The sequence below is a fragment of the Ptychodera flava genome, chromosome 12, assembly GCF_041260155.1.
Source record: "Ptychodera flava strain L36383 chromosome 12, AS_Pfla_20210202, whole genome shotgun sequence".
Taxonomy (NCBI): domain Eukaryota; kingdom Metazoa; phylum Hemichordata; class Enteropneusta; family Ptychoderidae; genus Ptychodera; species Ptychodera flava.
This window is the reverse complement of record NC_091939.1, coordinates 13,446,709-13,463,823: the sequence shown is the minus strand read 5'-3', so window position 1 is coordinate 13,463,823 and position 17,115 is coordinate 13,446,709. Positions and strand designations below refer to the sequence as shown.

General features: G+C 36.4%; 1 protein-coding gene across 1 annotated transcript in view; it reads right to left on the bottom strand.

Moving 5' to 3' along the window:
- Positions 1–5,023: 5,023 nt before the first annotated feature.
- LOC139145064 (opsin-5-like) overlaps positions 5,024–17,115 on the bottom strand; it is a 36,685-nt gene continuing 24,593 nt past the window's right edge. Inside the window, exons 3-6 of the mRNA XM_070715998.1 lie at positions 15,123–15,249; positions 12,284–12,378; positions 11,542–11,782; positions 5,024–7,258 (exon numbers count right to left, since the gene is read on the bottom strand). Coding sequence (XP_070572099.1) covers positions 11,612–11,782; positions 12,284–12,378; positions 15,123–15,249 — 393 coding nt within the window. The 3' untranslated portion in view covers positions 5,024–7,258; positions 11,542–11,611. The remainder of the gene's footprint in view (positions 7,259–11,541; positions 11,783–12,283; positions 12,379–15,122; positions 15,250–17,115) is intronic.

The following is a 17,115-nucleotide window of genomic DNA, read 5'->3' as shown; positions in this document are numbered from 1 at the left end:
AGATATGTACTGTGTTCGACGAATTGATATGCTTGTAGTTTTCATTATGAATTCAAATTTGTGGAAAGACGGCGAAGAATATCGTATCAGGGAATCTCAGTCAAAACATTTCACATACAAAGTAACACTAACATCAATGCGTTAAAATCTCGCTTAAATGACTTTATTTTACACAATCGCCGACTTGAACCAAGTCTAAGTAGTGTGCGCATCGAATATTGATGACTTCAACTTCTTGCGCAAACTTTTCACTGTAGCAGAGAAAACTTTCAACCATTCTCTTTCAAAACAAGAATGAAAATAATAGTATATAAGCAGGGTACCCGTTTCGTAGACCTGGTACCACCACTTTATACTATTAGCCGTTCAGGATGCATCCTACATACTATAGCGTTGTAAAAGAAAATGTCTCACCGTACCTTAGTTTCAATAGATATGACAATCGGGACAGTTTTCAGATGTCATATTTACCGATATTTCAAATTCAAATGGCCGCCATACATGTGTTAATTCCATGGAGGAAAATTAAATGTTCGGTTTTCATAAAAATAGACTGATTCGATTTACAAGAGAAGCAGCGTTTCTGGAGCACGGCAGAAGAGACTCTTTCTGCAACTGAACTTTAAAGATGCCAAGTCCGCAGTGACGATAGTTGCACATTCTTACTTGGTGTGTTTATTGTAATCTAGAGCAAAAATTGAGAGAAGGTTTTTAAAGGTAATCCTTTCTGATCAACCACTTGTGGGGGTTCATTTTAAAGCTAGTGGAGTAAGAAAAGTTTTCCTCGTCTTAGTTTTTCGAACATCAAAATGTTATTCCACCCCCCCACCCCCCACCCCACCCCCCCCCCCCTTAGAGTTTACTGGCGGCCATTTTGAATTTCAATCTCCACAATCTGATTAAAATCAGATGTAGAGTACGGCGACGTCTCTGTACTTGCGCGGTTTTCTCTTGCTGTCGTTATTATATTGATGGCCCAAATACAGCAATCTGATTGGTCGAGACGCGAAAAGAACCGTATATTGGCGAAATACCGCGGCTGGCATACGCGCAAGCTCTCGCTATCGCTCGTGCGTATATGTCGTGAACTGTTCAAAATCTCGTGGTATACCTTCGCTGGGTGTGCTTTATTGCTTAATTATATCATACCAGATATGGTGCAAAAACAGCCATATGATTGTTCGAGACGCGATATAGCACAGTTGGGACAAGCTTGAGATCTCAGCTACAAAAGAAATTCTGTTTTGACGCATCACTCCATAATTTCAATGTATACTGTTATCATATCGTAGCAAGGCAGTACCACAGCACTATATATATATATATATCGCTCTGATCAAATCGACCTTCTGAGTGAAACACTAAATATTTTACAGTCATCCATCGATACTATGGATACATCTCCTGTCATGATTGTAGGGGATATGAATGCTTCACTACCTATTGGTAATCAGCTTGGTAAATATTGGTACCGTCGACATCCATTTACTAAACATAGTTATATTTTGTATGATTTCTTATGCAGCAATGAATTTCAAGTTGCTAATTTCAATTATCCACAAACTGCTATGTATACGTTTTTTAATGACAATGCGAGGTCATATATTGACCATGTTTTTTGCTCTAGTTCAGCTTTGAATATCATTTCTGACTGTAAAGTTATGTCCGACTTTCCTTTAAATGTAAGTGATCATTTCCCTTTGTGTACAACTCTTAATTTTTCCTTTGGTTCACCTCATGTTGGTAGTACAGATACAAATTGTGTATATGCACCAAAATTTTCAGTTATCAATTGGTCAGATGAGAGACTCCGCTCTGCTTACAGTAATTATGTAACTGACGCAGCAACGACACTAAAAACTGTCAACCTTGATGATGTTACCAACAGGGATAATGCCCATGATATTGTTGATTCTATGTGCAAAGAGATTGTTGATATCATACATAATTCATGTGAGAGGGTCGTTGTTGATAATAACCAGCGTTACAAAGGGCATTACAAGAAAAATAATTGGTGGAATAATGATTGTCTTATTTCACGTAATAGGCAACGTTTTTGGTTTAATATCTGGAAATCCTGCGATAGACCTCGTACAGGCCACATTTACATGTGCTATAAAGCAGCCAAAAAGGCATATCGTAACGCTTGCACTACAGCTATGAACAGTACGTTGAACCGTACACCTGGTATGCTTAATTCACTTTATTCTTGTCGTTCCCTTCGTAAATTTTGGAATTGTATCCGTAAGCTGAAACATGATGGTTCTTTAAATGAGTGTAATCAAGTGTATTGATATAATGAAATTTTATGATCACTTTACCTGCAAATTTAGCAGGTCTAACTATATCAGTGATGTAATTTCTTCTGCTACGGAAAAGGTTTCTGAAAAATGTAATGATCTTTCGAATGTTACTTTTCCCGATTTTGTTATGTCTGAGACTATGCTGGTGAGATATATTCAGAAACTCAGGGGTGGTTGTGCACCAGGTGCTGATGGTGTAATGTCTGAACACTTAAAATATGCAATTAACTCAAAGATTATTTATCATCTAAGTGCGATGTTTTCAATATGCTTTAGGTTTGGTATTGTTCCTACGTCTTTTTTGAAAGGCTTACTTATTCATTATTGAAGAAACCTACACTAGATCCTGCTGTACCAAACCATTACAGGCCGTTAACATTGTCAAATACCTTTTCTAAGATTCTTGAACTGTATATTCTTGATGTATCTGGGAATCACAAATTTAGTGATCTACAATTTGGGTTTATACCCGGCAGAGGAACCACTACTGCCGCTGCACTCGCAAATGATGTCATTTCATACTGTACTAAACGAGGTTCACCTGTTTATACCTGTTCGCTTGATGCTGAAGGTGCATTTGATGCCGTACTCATGACATTTTGTTTTGTAAAGCGATAGATGTGATTCCTGATCACTGTTGGTTGATGTTGGTGTACTGGTACAGGCATCTTAATGTACAAATTAAATGGGGTTCTAGATTGAGCGAATCAATTACGGTATCTGTAGGCACTCGACAAGGGGGGTTATCGTCACCCTTTCTTTTTAACTTGTTCTATCAAGGTCTTGTTGATGAACTCACGGCGTGTGTTGGTGGCATCAATATCAGTAATGTTTCTTTTAATGTCTTTTGTTACGCTGATGACATAATGTTAGCTAGTCTAACCAGCACAGGTCTTCAAAATATGATTAATACTGCTCAGAGATATATTACAGAACATGGTTTACGCTTTAATCCAAAGAAAACAGATTGCGTTATTTTTGGGGGGTGTAATCTTACTCCTCGTCCATTTTGGTCTCTGGATGGAGTAAGACTTGCTGAATGTGAAAGTGTGAATTATCTAGGGTTACATTGTCATCTCTTAATACCAATGTACATATTTTGAATAGAATTAATGCATGCAGAAAGGCATTTTATGGTTTTCAAGGTGCCGGCTTCCATAATGGTAATAGTAAATATAATATGCTTGCCTATGTATGGAATGCTGCCATTAGGCCAGTTCTGACGTACGGTATTAACTGTGTACATGTTTCCAAATCTTCTCTGAGTGAGGTTGAAAAGACTCAAGCTAAGTTGCTCAAAGCTGGTTTTGGTATTCACAAATTTTGTAGAAGCACTCAGTTCCTAAAAGCGCTCAATGTCATGACTATTGAAAAATCATTAGAGATAAGTTCTCTTGAACTACTGAAATCAATCTTCGCTGACAATTCACGTGCTCGTTGTTTTTATTTGCATCTTTTGAACATGAATTTTCGTGGTAATCTGAACGGTCACACGGATTTACTCTCACGTGCTAATAAGATTTGTGCAAAACATAATGTTTCTTTCTTTCGTTACATCTTCGATAAACATTATTCAAATTCTGTATTAAAAAGTATGAAGACTTTTCCTACACCGGATGGATTAACGGACAGTATACGTCATCTTTTATTGACAAGAGGTGTACATAATAGGCACATTCTTAACATGTTGCTGATGCCGTTTTAGCTCTGTTCTGCGTTGTTTTGTGTATTGTATCTTGTTATTTTTGGTATATTATGTATTTTTCTCTTCTTTTGAAGGCTAATAAATAAATAATAATAATAATAATAATAATATATATATATATAATATATATATTTATATATATATATATATATATATATATATATATATGTACATAATATACACTCCTATCTGAGGATTGCAGATGAAACTTATAGATTTCATTACTTGTACTTTAAGTAATTTGCTTTTATATATATATATATATATATATATATATATATATATACAAAATATATACAATATATACAATATATATAATATATATATATATATATATATATATATATATATATATATATATATATATATATATATATATATATATATATATATATATATATATATATATATATATATATATACAGCCACTCCACTCAAGCACTCTCTGTCGCCCGTAAATATGTATTATTACGCCGCGCCGTGAACTGGTCAAAATTTTGTGGTACACCCGTCGCTGGTGTTTTATTGCTTAAATATGCTTCGAGAGGCAGGTAGGTTAAGCGTTAGTTGGGAATCGGTGTACAATACACTTCCTCCAAACTTACAATTCCCGGAACGTGGGTTTCAGAAGAAGTGTATCGTACACCGTCACCGAGGAAAGGTCCTGGACTAGGTTAGGCTCAAAAAATGTTCTGTTGGCAAAAGGAAAATACATATAGGGACACTGATTTTAAAATTTCATAAAAGTTAATTGAGTGGTATTCAAATGACCCATGTACTTAATAAAGGACATTTACAGATTGTCCCGTACGTAAAACAGAGATTCATACAATAAGGAATTGCGTAGCGATTGAAACAAATTGATGTAAGCGTCTAGTTAAAGTAAAGATGAAGATGTTCAACATTCAGATTTAAATACATTCGAAAGCTTGGGCAAGCTTACCCAAGCAAACATCGGGAACTAATCAATCTACTGAAATCGAGTTTACAAAAAAACTCAAAAGACACTTCTATTGATAACTTGAGGTAGTTTAATCATTTTAAGGAGTTGAACACAAGTGTATCTACTAGATAAGTTTTGACAGATGTGACAGAACCATAGCAACAAGAAAGCAACATCTCATCAACTTTTGGACTGATGTCTCAATTCACCGTCAGAACAGTTGCTTTAAAAGATTGAGAAGGTCCACAGTTTGGGTAAAATGAGAAACGGATTGATAAAAGGGACGACAAGCACAATTTCCCATAATGTGATAGCAGTTAAGGCCACTGACCAAGTGCATTGAATATAGATGTAAAAATTGTGCCAATGTATTAAAGGGGAGGTGGCAATGGTCCTGGGAATTACAGGGAAATAATATTGCTAGGTACAATGAGCAAAATTTCCACTTCGATTCTCCCTATCTCATATATATCTTTGCCTTTTGCATGATACTGAAGTGCATGATGGTTAAAAAGTCGACTTCTTAATTGCCACAGCAAGAGTTTGAGATCCTGATCTGTCGAACACTATTGTGCAGTAACGCATTGCAATCGTTTTCATGGTAAAAAGTTCTGTCTGTTGATGAAACTAATAAAGCTCATGCATATTTTTAACTTTTTAGGCATTACTGGTATGAAATCTCTATCAAATCTAAACCTTTACTCTTTGACTTCTGTAGTCTTATTGTGTTTTAGCTGTAGGAATTCGTCATGTTCAAAACATAGCAGACCGCCTGGGTCTTCAAGTTGTATGACTCACTTCAGCATCTACGTGGCAAAATCGTATTTACGGTATATCGAGAATTCTGTAGGAAAATCACTACCTGCTCATATTAATCAGGAAAATCATAAGAGAACAGGTAGGCTTTATGCCAGAGTTTAAAGGCGCCCTTCTCAAGCCCAGGCTCTCGCATTAGCGAATGTGTCAACAGCCCATTAACAGTTTGTCATTCTTTTGTTTTCCATTGAATATTTTATCAAGTAAATAATATTTATATTAGATAAATCTGATAATTGAGTGGGGGCTTTAAAGCATATGATCATACAGTTTTATTTAATTGGCTAGAAATAGTTGCAGAAAGGAACGTACATTTTTCTCATTCTTCATTGATTTTTAGTTGATTCCATTCGGTATAATTTCACAAATTAATGAAAAAAAAGTTGTATCCCAGGACAAGTTTTTTCAGCACATAGTTAAATTGAATTTCAAAAGTTAGGCCGGGGTAAAGGTTTATCGCATCATTAACTCACTAAACTCGTTCCAATTGAGACGGCCTTAATGTTACAAAATTCTATAAAATCCGTAGAATAGTACCGTGAAAATGGTACGTTGGTGTACAAATTTTGAAATGTAATGATGGCTTTCAACAAATCGGGGAAACATTTAAACATACTTGAATTTATGTCACTTACAGAGTTATTTGTTTGATATTGTGTCTGCATAAACGCACCTAGTAGTAGGAGAAATCCTACCGGGAAATTGAATAGATCACACATTGGCATGGGAATAAAACAATATAGGGTTATACAGGCATATTCCAAAATGGAATAGTGTTTGCAGAGTTAAATATTCGAATCAAGGCTCATGATTTTGCATGCCTTCGTCGATTCTCTAGATTCTTAAATGTGACTCTTTCCATTTCCACCTACGACTTCTTTAAGATACCGATTCTATACTTTCCAGCTCACATTGTTCGACGAACTTAAAACTGGTTTTAGGCAGCGCCATCGAAGACGTAGTGCTCGGTTGACCCCTTGACGTAGTCGCCACTTCAAGGTCTGTATTGCGCATGCTGTCGACAGGGTGCGGGCAATGGCTGAACAACAGTGACATCTCAAGGTACTTAGCGTCCAGAGTGCAGGAAACTTCATCCACCCTACGGCTTTTCCGCGCCACTCTCTCCCGTGGAAGCTCAGGCAACGACTCTTTCCTCCTCGTCTGCTTGTTGGGAAGGGTCGGAGGCGCGACTTCGCGTCTGGAAGGGAGGTTCTGCACCATATCACCCATGACATCAGGACCGTAGTTGAAGCGTAGTTGAAGGATCATACAACCACAGCAACACACCAAGCGATTGGCATCCTCTCTGAACTTCTTGTTCACAATATAGTAGATCAGAGGGTTGTAAATACTCGAGGTCTTTGCCAGAACCGCGGATGCTGCTGACAGTCCCGTTGGTATGATGTCAGTGCCACTCACAGCTACCCACATGGACTCGATGGCATACGGGGACCAAGCGACCAGGAAAGAAACGGTGATCCCAAGAGCGATCTACCGAGAAAACGAAATCCACATCTGAGCACCATTAGGGAGCGTTTAGTTATCGTGGCAGGGGATGGGCCGGCAAATTCTTCCCGTGCATCAGTCAAAAATAAGTGAATCAAAAAATTGATGACCCCCTTTTAAGATGACAAAAAATTCATGACTACCCCCCCCCCCCTATTGCTTGAGTAAAGCTGCACACACATAATACATATGTATACAAAAATTTGATTTTCATTTTCATGGGAGTCTATGATAAAACTCTTAATTTTTTTTCCCAATGAAAAACTTGCTATACATGTGCATGTACATGTATAGACGTTGGATAATTAACATATTGTACTTTATTTTTTATTATCAGTGCATATTATGTGTACAAAAAAATTGAGTTTGGAATTTCACTGAAAATGTTCAACCACTATACATGGGAGTCTGTGACGAAATTTTGAATAATTTGTTGCCAAACTTGCTATTCTTGTGCATATGTAGATGTTGGATAATTGACATAATTGTATTTTAAGAGAATGGGATGGTTACGAGTGCATATGTGTTCAAGAAATTTGATTTTGGAAATTCACCAAAAATGTTGATTCACTATAGGCCTAAATGGTTGTCTATGAGAGAACTATGAACTTATGTTTTTGCAAATTAAAAGTAACAATATCTGCGCATTTATGGACGTTAAATAATTGATATACATGTACTTGATTAGACTAGGGTGATCACAAGTGGATGTATGTGCAATAAATTTGATTTTGGAATTTCACCCAAATGTTATTTGTCTATGAGGAAACTATGAGTAATTTTTTCCTATACAAACCTACCTAATCCGTGGATTTACAGACATTTGATAAGTCATTTTAAAGTACTTGATTACACTTGGGTGGTTATAAGTTGATGTGTGTGCAAGAAATTTGATTTTGGAATTTCACCAAAATGTTGATTCACTATGCATCGGAGTCTATGAGAAGACCATGAATATTTTTTTACAATACTAAACTAACTAAATCTGTGCCTTTATAAGTGTTTGACAATTGATACAATTGTACTTGATTCAAATAGTGTGTTTGAAGATCACATGTTGACAAAAATTATGATATTGGAATATCACCTAAAAGTATCATTTTACTTTTCATGGTAGTCTACAGGTAACTGTTAAATATTTTCCTTGACAAAACTTGGTATATCTCTAATATGGATTATGGACGTTAAATAATTGATATACATGTGATGGGAATCGTTCATTGCCCTCAGTGGGCTCGATTTACAAGAAGACAAGGCTCAGATTGCCAAGGCAAGATGTTCATATGACAGATAATTATACTTTTGTTCAGATGTACAGTTAAATGACTTCAGAGAACGAATTCATGCTGTGAATCATTTTTATATGCAATAATTTTTTGAAACTGCTTTTTGACGGAATGGATTCTTATGAAATCAAGTGACCCCACCCCACCCCTCTGTGCTGTTTAAAAAATACATGACCCTTCCCCCAGTTTTCACATTTAAGGTGCCCCCCCCCCCTGGATTTTGCCGGTCCACCTCTGCTGTACTGAACGCTCCCTTATTGCCATAGAATCGTATAAAGGACTGACTGAGAATATCGTAATTCGTCACTGAGAGTGACAGAAAGAATTTATGTGCAGCGGCTCGGAAGGATTCTGCTCGTCAACAGAAAGAAGAAATTAGGCATATAGCCAATTTTAAATGTTTTAATTATTCGGTTGATGAAGTGCTGTTTGACCCCTTTCGTATAATCCGTGACATTATTCGGCTCACCATTTTTTCACCCGAAAATCAAGGAATAGCAGTCGAAATGTAGGCAATTTTTACGATTTTACCAGTTCACTTGACCATTATGATTATTGACATTAAAATTGGACCAAATTTGGACCTTGAATGTGCCTTCTTAGCAATGTATTTCTGAATAAAGAATAACACGCTCAGCGCAGTTGCTTTATCGGCCAACTTATTTGTTATCAATAAATTCAAGTGGGAATGATGAATCGGGTAAAATCTCACATACAAGTAAGGTGTTACTATTCCTGGTTACGATAAACAACGTTTATGACGTCACGTCAACTCCTGTCGTGAAATGTTACCACCAATTTGAAATTAGAAGTTAGAAGCTGCCTCCACGTGATTAATCCGTAACATTATTCGGTCAACCATTTTGTCACTCTGATATAAAACAATGGCAGTCCAAATATGGGCAAATTTCATGATTTCATCGGTTCGCATGACCATTGAGATTAAAATTGGACCAAATTTTGATCTTGAATGTGCCTTCTTAGCAATGTATTTCTGAAGAAGATCAACACGCTCAACATGGTTGCTTTATCGGTCATCCTATATAAATTCAAATGGGAATTACGAATTGGGTAAAATCTCACATACAAGTAAGGTGTTGTTATTCCTGATTACGATAAACAACGTTCTTGACGTCACGTCAACTCCTATCGCGGGACTTGTGTTTTGCATATTAAGCTTCTTGTTGAACTGGCAACCACAACAAAACTGAACGAAACATATACACAACCATGAACCGATGTACTTTGAAAAAATACATGATAGAATATGAGTGCAACCTTAACAGTTTACAATCTCTATGATATTGATATAACTGTCATTGATTTCCATTTGATAATTACTGCAGCGGTTGTCTATATTAATACAACTGTAGCAGTTTACGAACTACAGTCTTTAGGCGAACAAGAACAGTGAACTGGTATATATATTAATGTTTATGACACTTTTTGCCTACGGTTAATCATTAGATTCTGACGAGTTACTTTGAGTATCAACTCCCTCTACGGGGGGGGGGGGCATGAACTTGACACTACAGATGACCCCCACTCAGAATCAAATGATGCATTTTATGCAAAGTTATCATGACCAGAAATGTTTATACCAGCACTGCTGTTGGTAGAATCCTGTTTGTGTTGCCCATAGGCTTTTATGATGTCAGCATAAAAGTATGTTTTATTTCTGTGGTGTCATATATGTTTCCTTCAATATCCTATTATTGCCATAGTTCCCTACAAAATTTGTGTAAAATATTTCCTCCTCAAACCATCTTGTAGAAATTCAAGCCCCCTTCGGAACCGTGTGGTAAAAATCACACCTTCCCTTATTTCAATCCCGTAAAAATGAAGTCTCCCTAAATTGAAGTCACGTGGAGCCAATTTCTAATTTCTAATTTCAAAATGGTGTTAAAATTTGACGATAGGAGTTGACGTGACGTCATGAACATTATTAATTGTACTCAGGAATACCAACACCTTACTTGTATGTAGCACTTCACCCGTAATTCCTATTTTCATTGAACGATTAAAGATAAAGGTTGGCTTACAAAGATACCGGGCAGAAAGAGTAATTCGTGATTTAGAAATCCAGCGCAAAGAAAGCACAAAAAAGATTGAAATTCCTTCCAATTTTAATGTAAATGGTCATGCAAGCCGATAAAATCATGAAATTTGCCAATATTTCGACTGTCGTCGTTTGATTTCAGTAGGCAATTTCATTTGCATTCATTGATTACAAATAAGTTTGGCCGAGAAAGGTACTACACTAGACGTATTCTTAATTGAGGAAGGCAATGCCCAGAAAGCACATTCAAGATCGAAATTTAGTTAAGGTCAAAAAGTGGTTGGCCAAATAATGTCACGGACCAGAATGAACACGATCGGAACTAACTTGGAAAAATTGGATGGTGAACTAATGTCGATTTAATCTGCAAATATAAGCTCATCTGGTTTTCCCTTTAAGCAATACACTTCTTTTTATGAATAATTTGTAATATTGCAACATTCAGTTATAAGGCACCCAACACTTTTGGGAAATTTGTAAAATATAAATATCCGATTCTCCTAAATTAGTTCCAATCATGTTAATGGTTAATTGCGGCCAATATAGATTATATTAAGTTTTTGCAAATGTCGTCGTAAATGCTGATTATCTTAGAAGCATTACCCTTTCCATTTATTTATTTATTGTTTGATCTATCAACCATAAACAGTTACCGAAATGACAAAAAAATAGGATTACACATCTTTGCGCCACATGAGCATCTTTACCCGATAACAAACTTGATTATACTTGATTAAGCATTTTATAATTTTTTAAGCCTTCAAATGCAGATTGTTTTACGAAAGACTGTTATATGTAAGCAAATGGTTCAAAATTGATGAAATCTACTTATTAAACATGACCGTAAGGTAATACAACAAGAATGATCTGATGGCTTACGGGTACGGTAACACAGGGGTAACGAAAGCTTCTGCCCAACCTACCTTCGTCAGCTTGTCACCAATCTGCGATGCGCAGGTCCTTTTCTTTCGATTTCCTTCTGTGCTGTTGAGGCTACGAAGGTGAAACCAGATCTTCCATCCTATAGAGACGTAGCTGAATGAGACCACAACAAGCGGCAAGAAGAAGACGAAAATGAACAAACAAACAATGAACGCGACGTCTGATGGAGATTCGCTGACCCATGCCACTGTACATGACAGTCCGAAGGGCTCGGGAACGTAGCTATGAAGGAAACAACGTAAAAGCAAGATGTTATTGCTGTAGGTGATACCAGAAAAATGTCATTATTTTAGCATGTCTACACACTGTATAATATACCGAGCCAAAGTATGATTTTAAAACGTTTAATCTCCTCTTATATATCAAGTAATAAAGGAACTTGGACGTTTTGAGGCAAGCCTTCCTACGCATCAAGGCTGTCTCGTTACGAAAACAAGACGTGCATGTTAAGCGCTCGGGTATAGTAAAAGGAAAACGTTAAGAATATCGACTCTGATACGAACCGACATGTATGACGTCTTGACATGAAAACTATAACGAGGAACCGTTTTGAACATGAACTGTTGAATCATATAATATGGCACCGCACCTATATTGCACATGCGTCAAGTTTTATAAGAAGTGCACTCCAAATATACCAGTCATAAAGGGTACACAGACTGGAAATTGCCCAGGGGCTTGTGAGCGCCGTCTCACGTGAAAACAAATCACAAACATATTTACCTGCTCCATCCCACAAGGGGTAAAGAAGCCCAGACTCCACTGATCACCCATATTATCAAAATAGACACCAATATCCTTCTTCGTGAGTTTAGCACCTATGGACAAATCGTGAAGCTTTCAGTGGTAGGTCATACTTCGTTTAATCAATACGGTTTAGCCAAAAACTTAGAAAGTAAAATAAAAACCGACCCAGTTAAATGTAATATAAATTTAGAAATCTAGCAAGACATTAAGAAAGCTACCCAATGCTTGTCTAAATTCAAATTTAGAAAGCTTTCCTAGAAATTTAGAAATTTGACTTTACTTTGTCCCAACCAATCCAAATATCGCTATATGCATAATATATAAACCCTCCAAGTCATGATTTTCGTCCATCGATGTATCTAATGTTTAGCACGATCTAAACACCCTTCCAAATTTTCTAACTTAACTCCACTTAGTACTAATTGTTATCGTTATACACTTTCTAAATTAACTGCAGTTTAGATAGGCCATGACGAGAAAAAACAAATTCCAAAGATTTATCGGCTATATCCAATATTTAGCCCGTTCTAAATATCGTTGTATACTTTCGAATTCAGCTCAACTTAAGATTAAGATTTAAGGTGCAAAATCCCTGCTAAAGATATAGCCCGAGCTAAATATAATTCTAAACTTTCTAAATTAGAAAGATATTTAACCCGAGCTAAGTATCGTTCTAAATTGCCTGAATTAGCTGCTGCTCAGTTCAGTCTTTTGGGGGGGATTTTTTAAAATTAGTGGATTTATCGGATATATCGTCGGAACAGACTGTTCGCGCGTTAAGATTGATCAAAACTGGAGCTGAGTTATAGAAAGTGCAGAATGCTATTTAGATCGGGCCAAAATTCGCATATATCGGATACACCGTTTATCAAGATATTTACTTCAGAAGACTTCTCTAAACTGGAACTTAATTCAGATTTGAATGTTACTTAGATCGGGCTAACACTCTCTCAAGGTCAATGAGTGATCCATACTGAAATTTCGGATATTCTTGTTGGAAAAGGTATTTTCTGGGAATTGTAAACTTGAACTTAATTTACATATGAATGCTATTTGGGCAAACACTCTCGTGTGCAAGAATGATCCCTAGTGAAATTTAACAGTTCACTATCACCGACTCATATCTTTCAAGTGTTCAAGCGTTATATCAATTCATAGCTGCTAATGGTTGCGGCGTCAATCGACGTAGAGTCTTTATAGGTTCTTTTGTGAAAGAAATGATGCAGCACAGATATGATTTGCTGCACATGCCCAATAATTCTTATACAGTCATTTATTTACGCTCAAGACTAACCAATGAATATATATCATTATTTTCCCTCCAGTCTACCTGTGTTAATTTTATTGTCCGATCAGTTATTGGATAGAATAGAATGGAATGGAATAGATTAGAATAGAATAGAATAGAATAGAATAGAATAGAATAGAATAGAATAGAATAGAATAGAATAGAATAGAATAGAATAGCTGCAATTTATATCGGCCTTATGAAAAGATGTTTTAAAAGCCTATGGAGTTATCGAGATTCATAAATGATCGATAATAAAATTTCAAAAAAAAACCAGATAGAATAAATAATTTTCACTATTTTTTAGCAAGCATTGCTCTACCTTTACTGATTACACTGTATTCATTATTTTTTTTCCTCAATACAACTACATTTCTGGGGACCAGGAAAATGTTTGATTCCGTAACACAGGGAGAATAACGACATGTGAGGGTAACCCTCAACCTCCTACTAATGCCCCCTGTTGTTTGCCCTTCGTAACAACGTTTCCAGCAAAAGAAGGCTTTTGATCTGTTAGTAAAAACTATTTGTTTTTATTAACTCCATTTATACGGCTATAATATTATCATTATATCTTATGGCCAAAACATGTGCCTATGTAACTATGTGCCTATGTGACTATGGGCCCGAGGGTAGGTGACCATTTGCCCGTCGTAAGGAGGGCAAATGGTCTCCTGCCCCGATGGTACATAGTCCCATGTTTGGGCTATAACTTTTTTATTACATGTCTCTCTTACACAGTTTTCAGTCAAAATATTTAGGACTATTCGCAAATGATGATCAAATGCTTTATTTTCATTTAGACGAAGAACCGTTAAAAATGGAACGATTTTCACCATCGAATGGCGCATTGATATATTCAAACTACTGTGATGCGGTTTATCAATTTTTTATGCAAAATTTTCAAATACCGGATTTCCCATGTTTTCAAGACTTTTACATCCAAAAGATGTCAAGTTGAAAAAAGTTCCGGTTCACTTTCAGTCCAGTGATGACTATACGGCCCGCGACATCGTCGACGCGTTACCATTGAATCCTGATAATTATTTTGTTACCTAATGTATTTAAAACTTCTTTGCATATAGGCCGGTGGCCTTGAAACGCAATAAACGAATCTGAACCATTGAATCCTATGGAGCGCGCGACGTTCGATATACGAGGCATGTTAATCATACTTATAGTTTAGTTGAATGTTTACTGGACAGTTCGGCAGTTGTTACAGTTGATTAGCTAGTGACAGAAGCTGGGTGTAGAGTTGGCACAGACGTGATACACAGGTCAGGAATAGCTCCAAGCTATTCTGTACTGGGTTACCAGTAAAACTGGTAAAAAACAGTGAAACGGTTGCTCAGTTCAACACCGTCATTTGTGCAATCTCGGCAATGCCAACCTAGGATGCAGCAAACCGCAGGATTTTAGCAAAGCCATGCAAGAAAAAGAATTAATTAATTAATTTACAGATTGCTCACATTTGTAACGTTATTCCTTGTTGGCATGCACTGGAAACAAAATGAACCTTTGCTTTACCTCTATGTTCTTGGCATATTTTCATGTAGCGGAAGAAAGCCAAACAGGACATGCAGATGATGCTGGATGCACCAAAGAACAACCCAATGAAACCATACCACTTACAGCCTATATCGCCAGAATTCCACTGCGAATGAACAAACACAAAGTCAAATACATGTGAAGTAAAGGGTGGCCAGATAATTAAACTCTGATAGGTTGACGAGTGAGTTCATTCAACGTTTACAATTTACGGTAGTTTGAGCCTCGGAAGTGAAAGACTTAACTTTTGCTCCAACTATCCTTAAGGAATCTTTCAACCATTCTCTTTCAAAGTCAAGAATAACAATCGGGGGTCACCTTGCAAATTTTGGTACTAGAGAAAAAAAATAACCCAAGGTTTACCTATATTTAAAATTCGAAATGGCCGCCATCCGTGTGTTAACTCTATGGAGAAAAATAACATTTTCGAATTTCGAAAAACTAAGGTGGTGAAAAGTTTTCTTACACCAAGTGTTTTAAATGAACCCCCAACAAGTGGTATATAAGAAAAGAATTGTAAAAGTTTGAGAGTCCGAATATCTGTTCCCGAGGCGCGATCTAGGTTAATTAGCAAGCTGTTTGCAGGATGGGTTAATCTGATAAGTGTAGAGGGTTTACGATACATGACACAAAATGTTTGCAAGTACGCCTACATACATACATACATACATACATAGTGAGCATCTAGTTAGTAAGTAGACTGTAGGAAATAAAACTATTAAATATTTGCGTAGCACTGGACAGTTTCTATTGTTTTGCTTTTGCGTAATAGAATTTCAAAGAAGGACTTAGAAAAATTCTCAGTTTTTAATGTGTTTATCTGAATTGGTACGTTTATAATTGTTGACTCAATAACATGTGAACATAGAGAACGACGAGCTGAAGCCCTTGTCAGTGCAAGATTAGTTAGATTGAGCCTACGGTGCACGTCTGGGCATCTCTCTCTCTCTCTCTCTCTCTCTCTCTCTCTCTCTCTCTCTCTCTCTCTCTCGTCACGGTGTCTTGTCAGGTGACATAGTTACTGTAGAAGTTGTGAAATTATTTGCCATAGAATTCCTGTAACCTTGACTGTAACGATGAGTAGCCAAGTACGACCAAGTAAATGAGATATTCCCTAGCGATCTATGGCAGGATATTTTGTATCCATGAAATTTTGTCACAAGAAACAGTGCAATTTTGTTCTCGAGAGAAAATTATCTCGAAGGTCAATCTCCGTTGGTCTGAAACATAGCTCGCGGTCTGCCCGGCTTGTATACAGCTGCTTGTCATTGGTAATAGTAAAAGATTTCTCACAGATCGGTTTAGGCAAAACCAACGAAAATACATATTATATACCCTTAAAAAGCTCAATATGCTGTAACTTTTTATGTATTTAAAAAATATTTTTATGTATTTTTTATGTATTTATTTTTGTATGTATTTCATTTCATTTTGTTCGTCCTTTCAAAGCTGCTGTTGTTGTTGTTTAAATTATGAACTACAGGGTGTGTAGAGATTTACGCATCTTTGTGATCCGTATGTTTAAGTTAGGGGTAGATAGGGGTAGATATTTGGACTCTCAAACTTGTCGAATACTTCGCTGATCTACCACTTGAGGGTGCTCATTTTTAGGTACTTGGAGTAAGAAAGATTTTCAGGGTTTTTTTTTTGAAAATCGAAATTCTTATTTTCCCCTTGGAGAATGATGGTTTGAATTTCAAATATCTGCAATGTTCAGTTATCTGTTTCTTTAGTGCCAAATTTTGTACAGTGACCCCTGATTTTTATTCTTTATTATTGGCAAGATTACGCTTGAAGGTTTCATTGAGGAAAGTTTGAGCAGAAGTTTAAGCATTTCACTTTCGATGCGCGTAATTCTAATCAAATACATTTTTGGTTTTGTCATATACGTATTGAAACTTGTTCTGTTACAGCTTAGTCACAGAGTATGTTTGAATAAATTATTAGAAAATTATCAGTGGACACCGACATG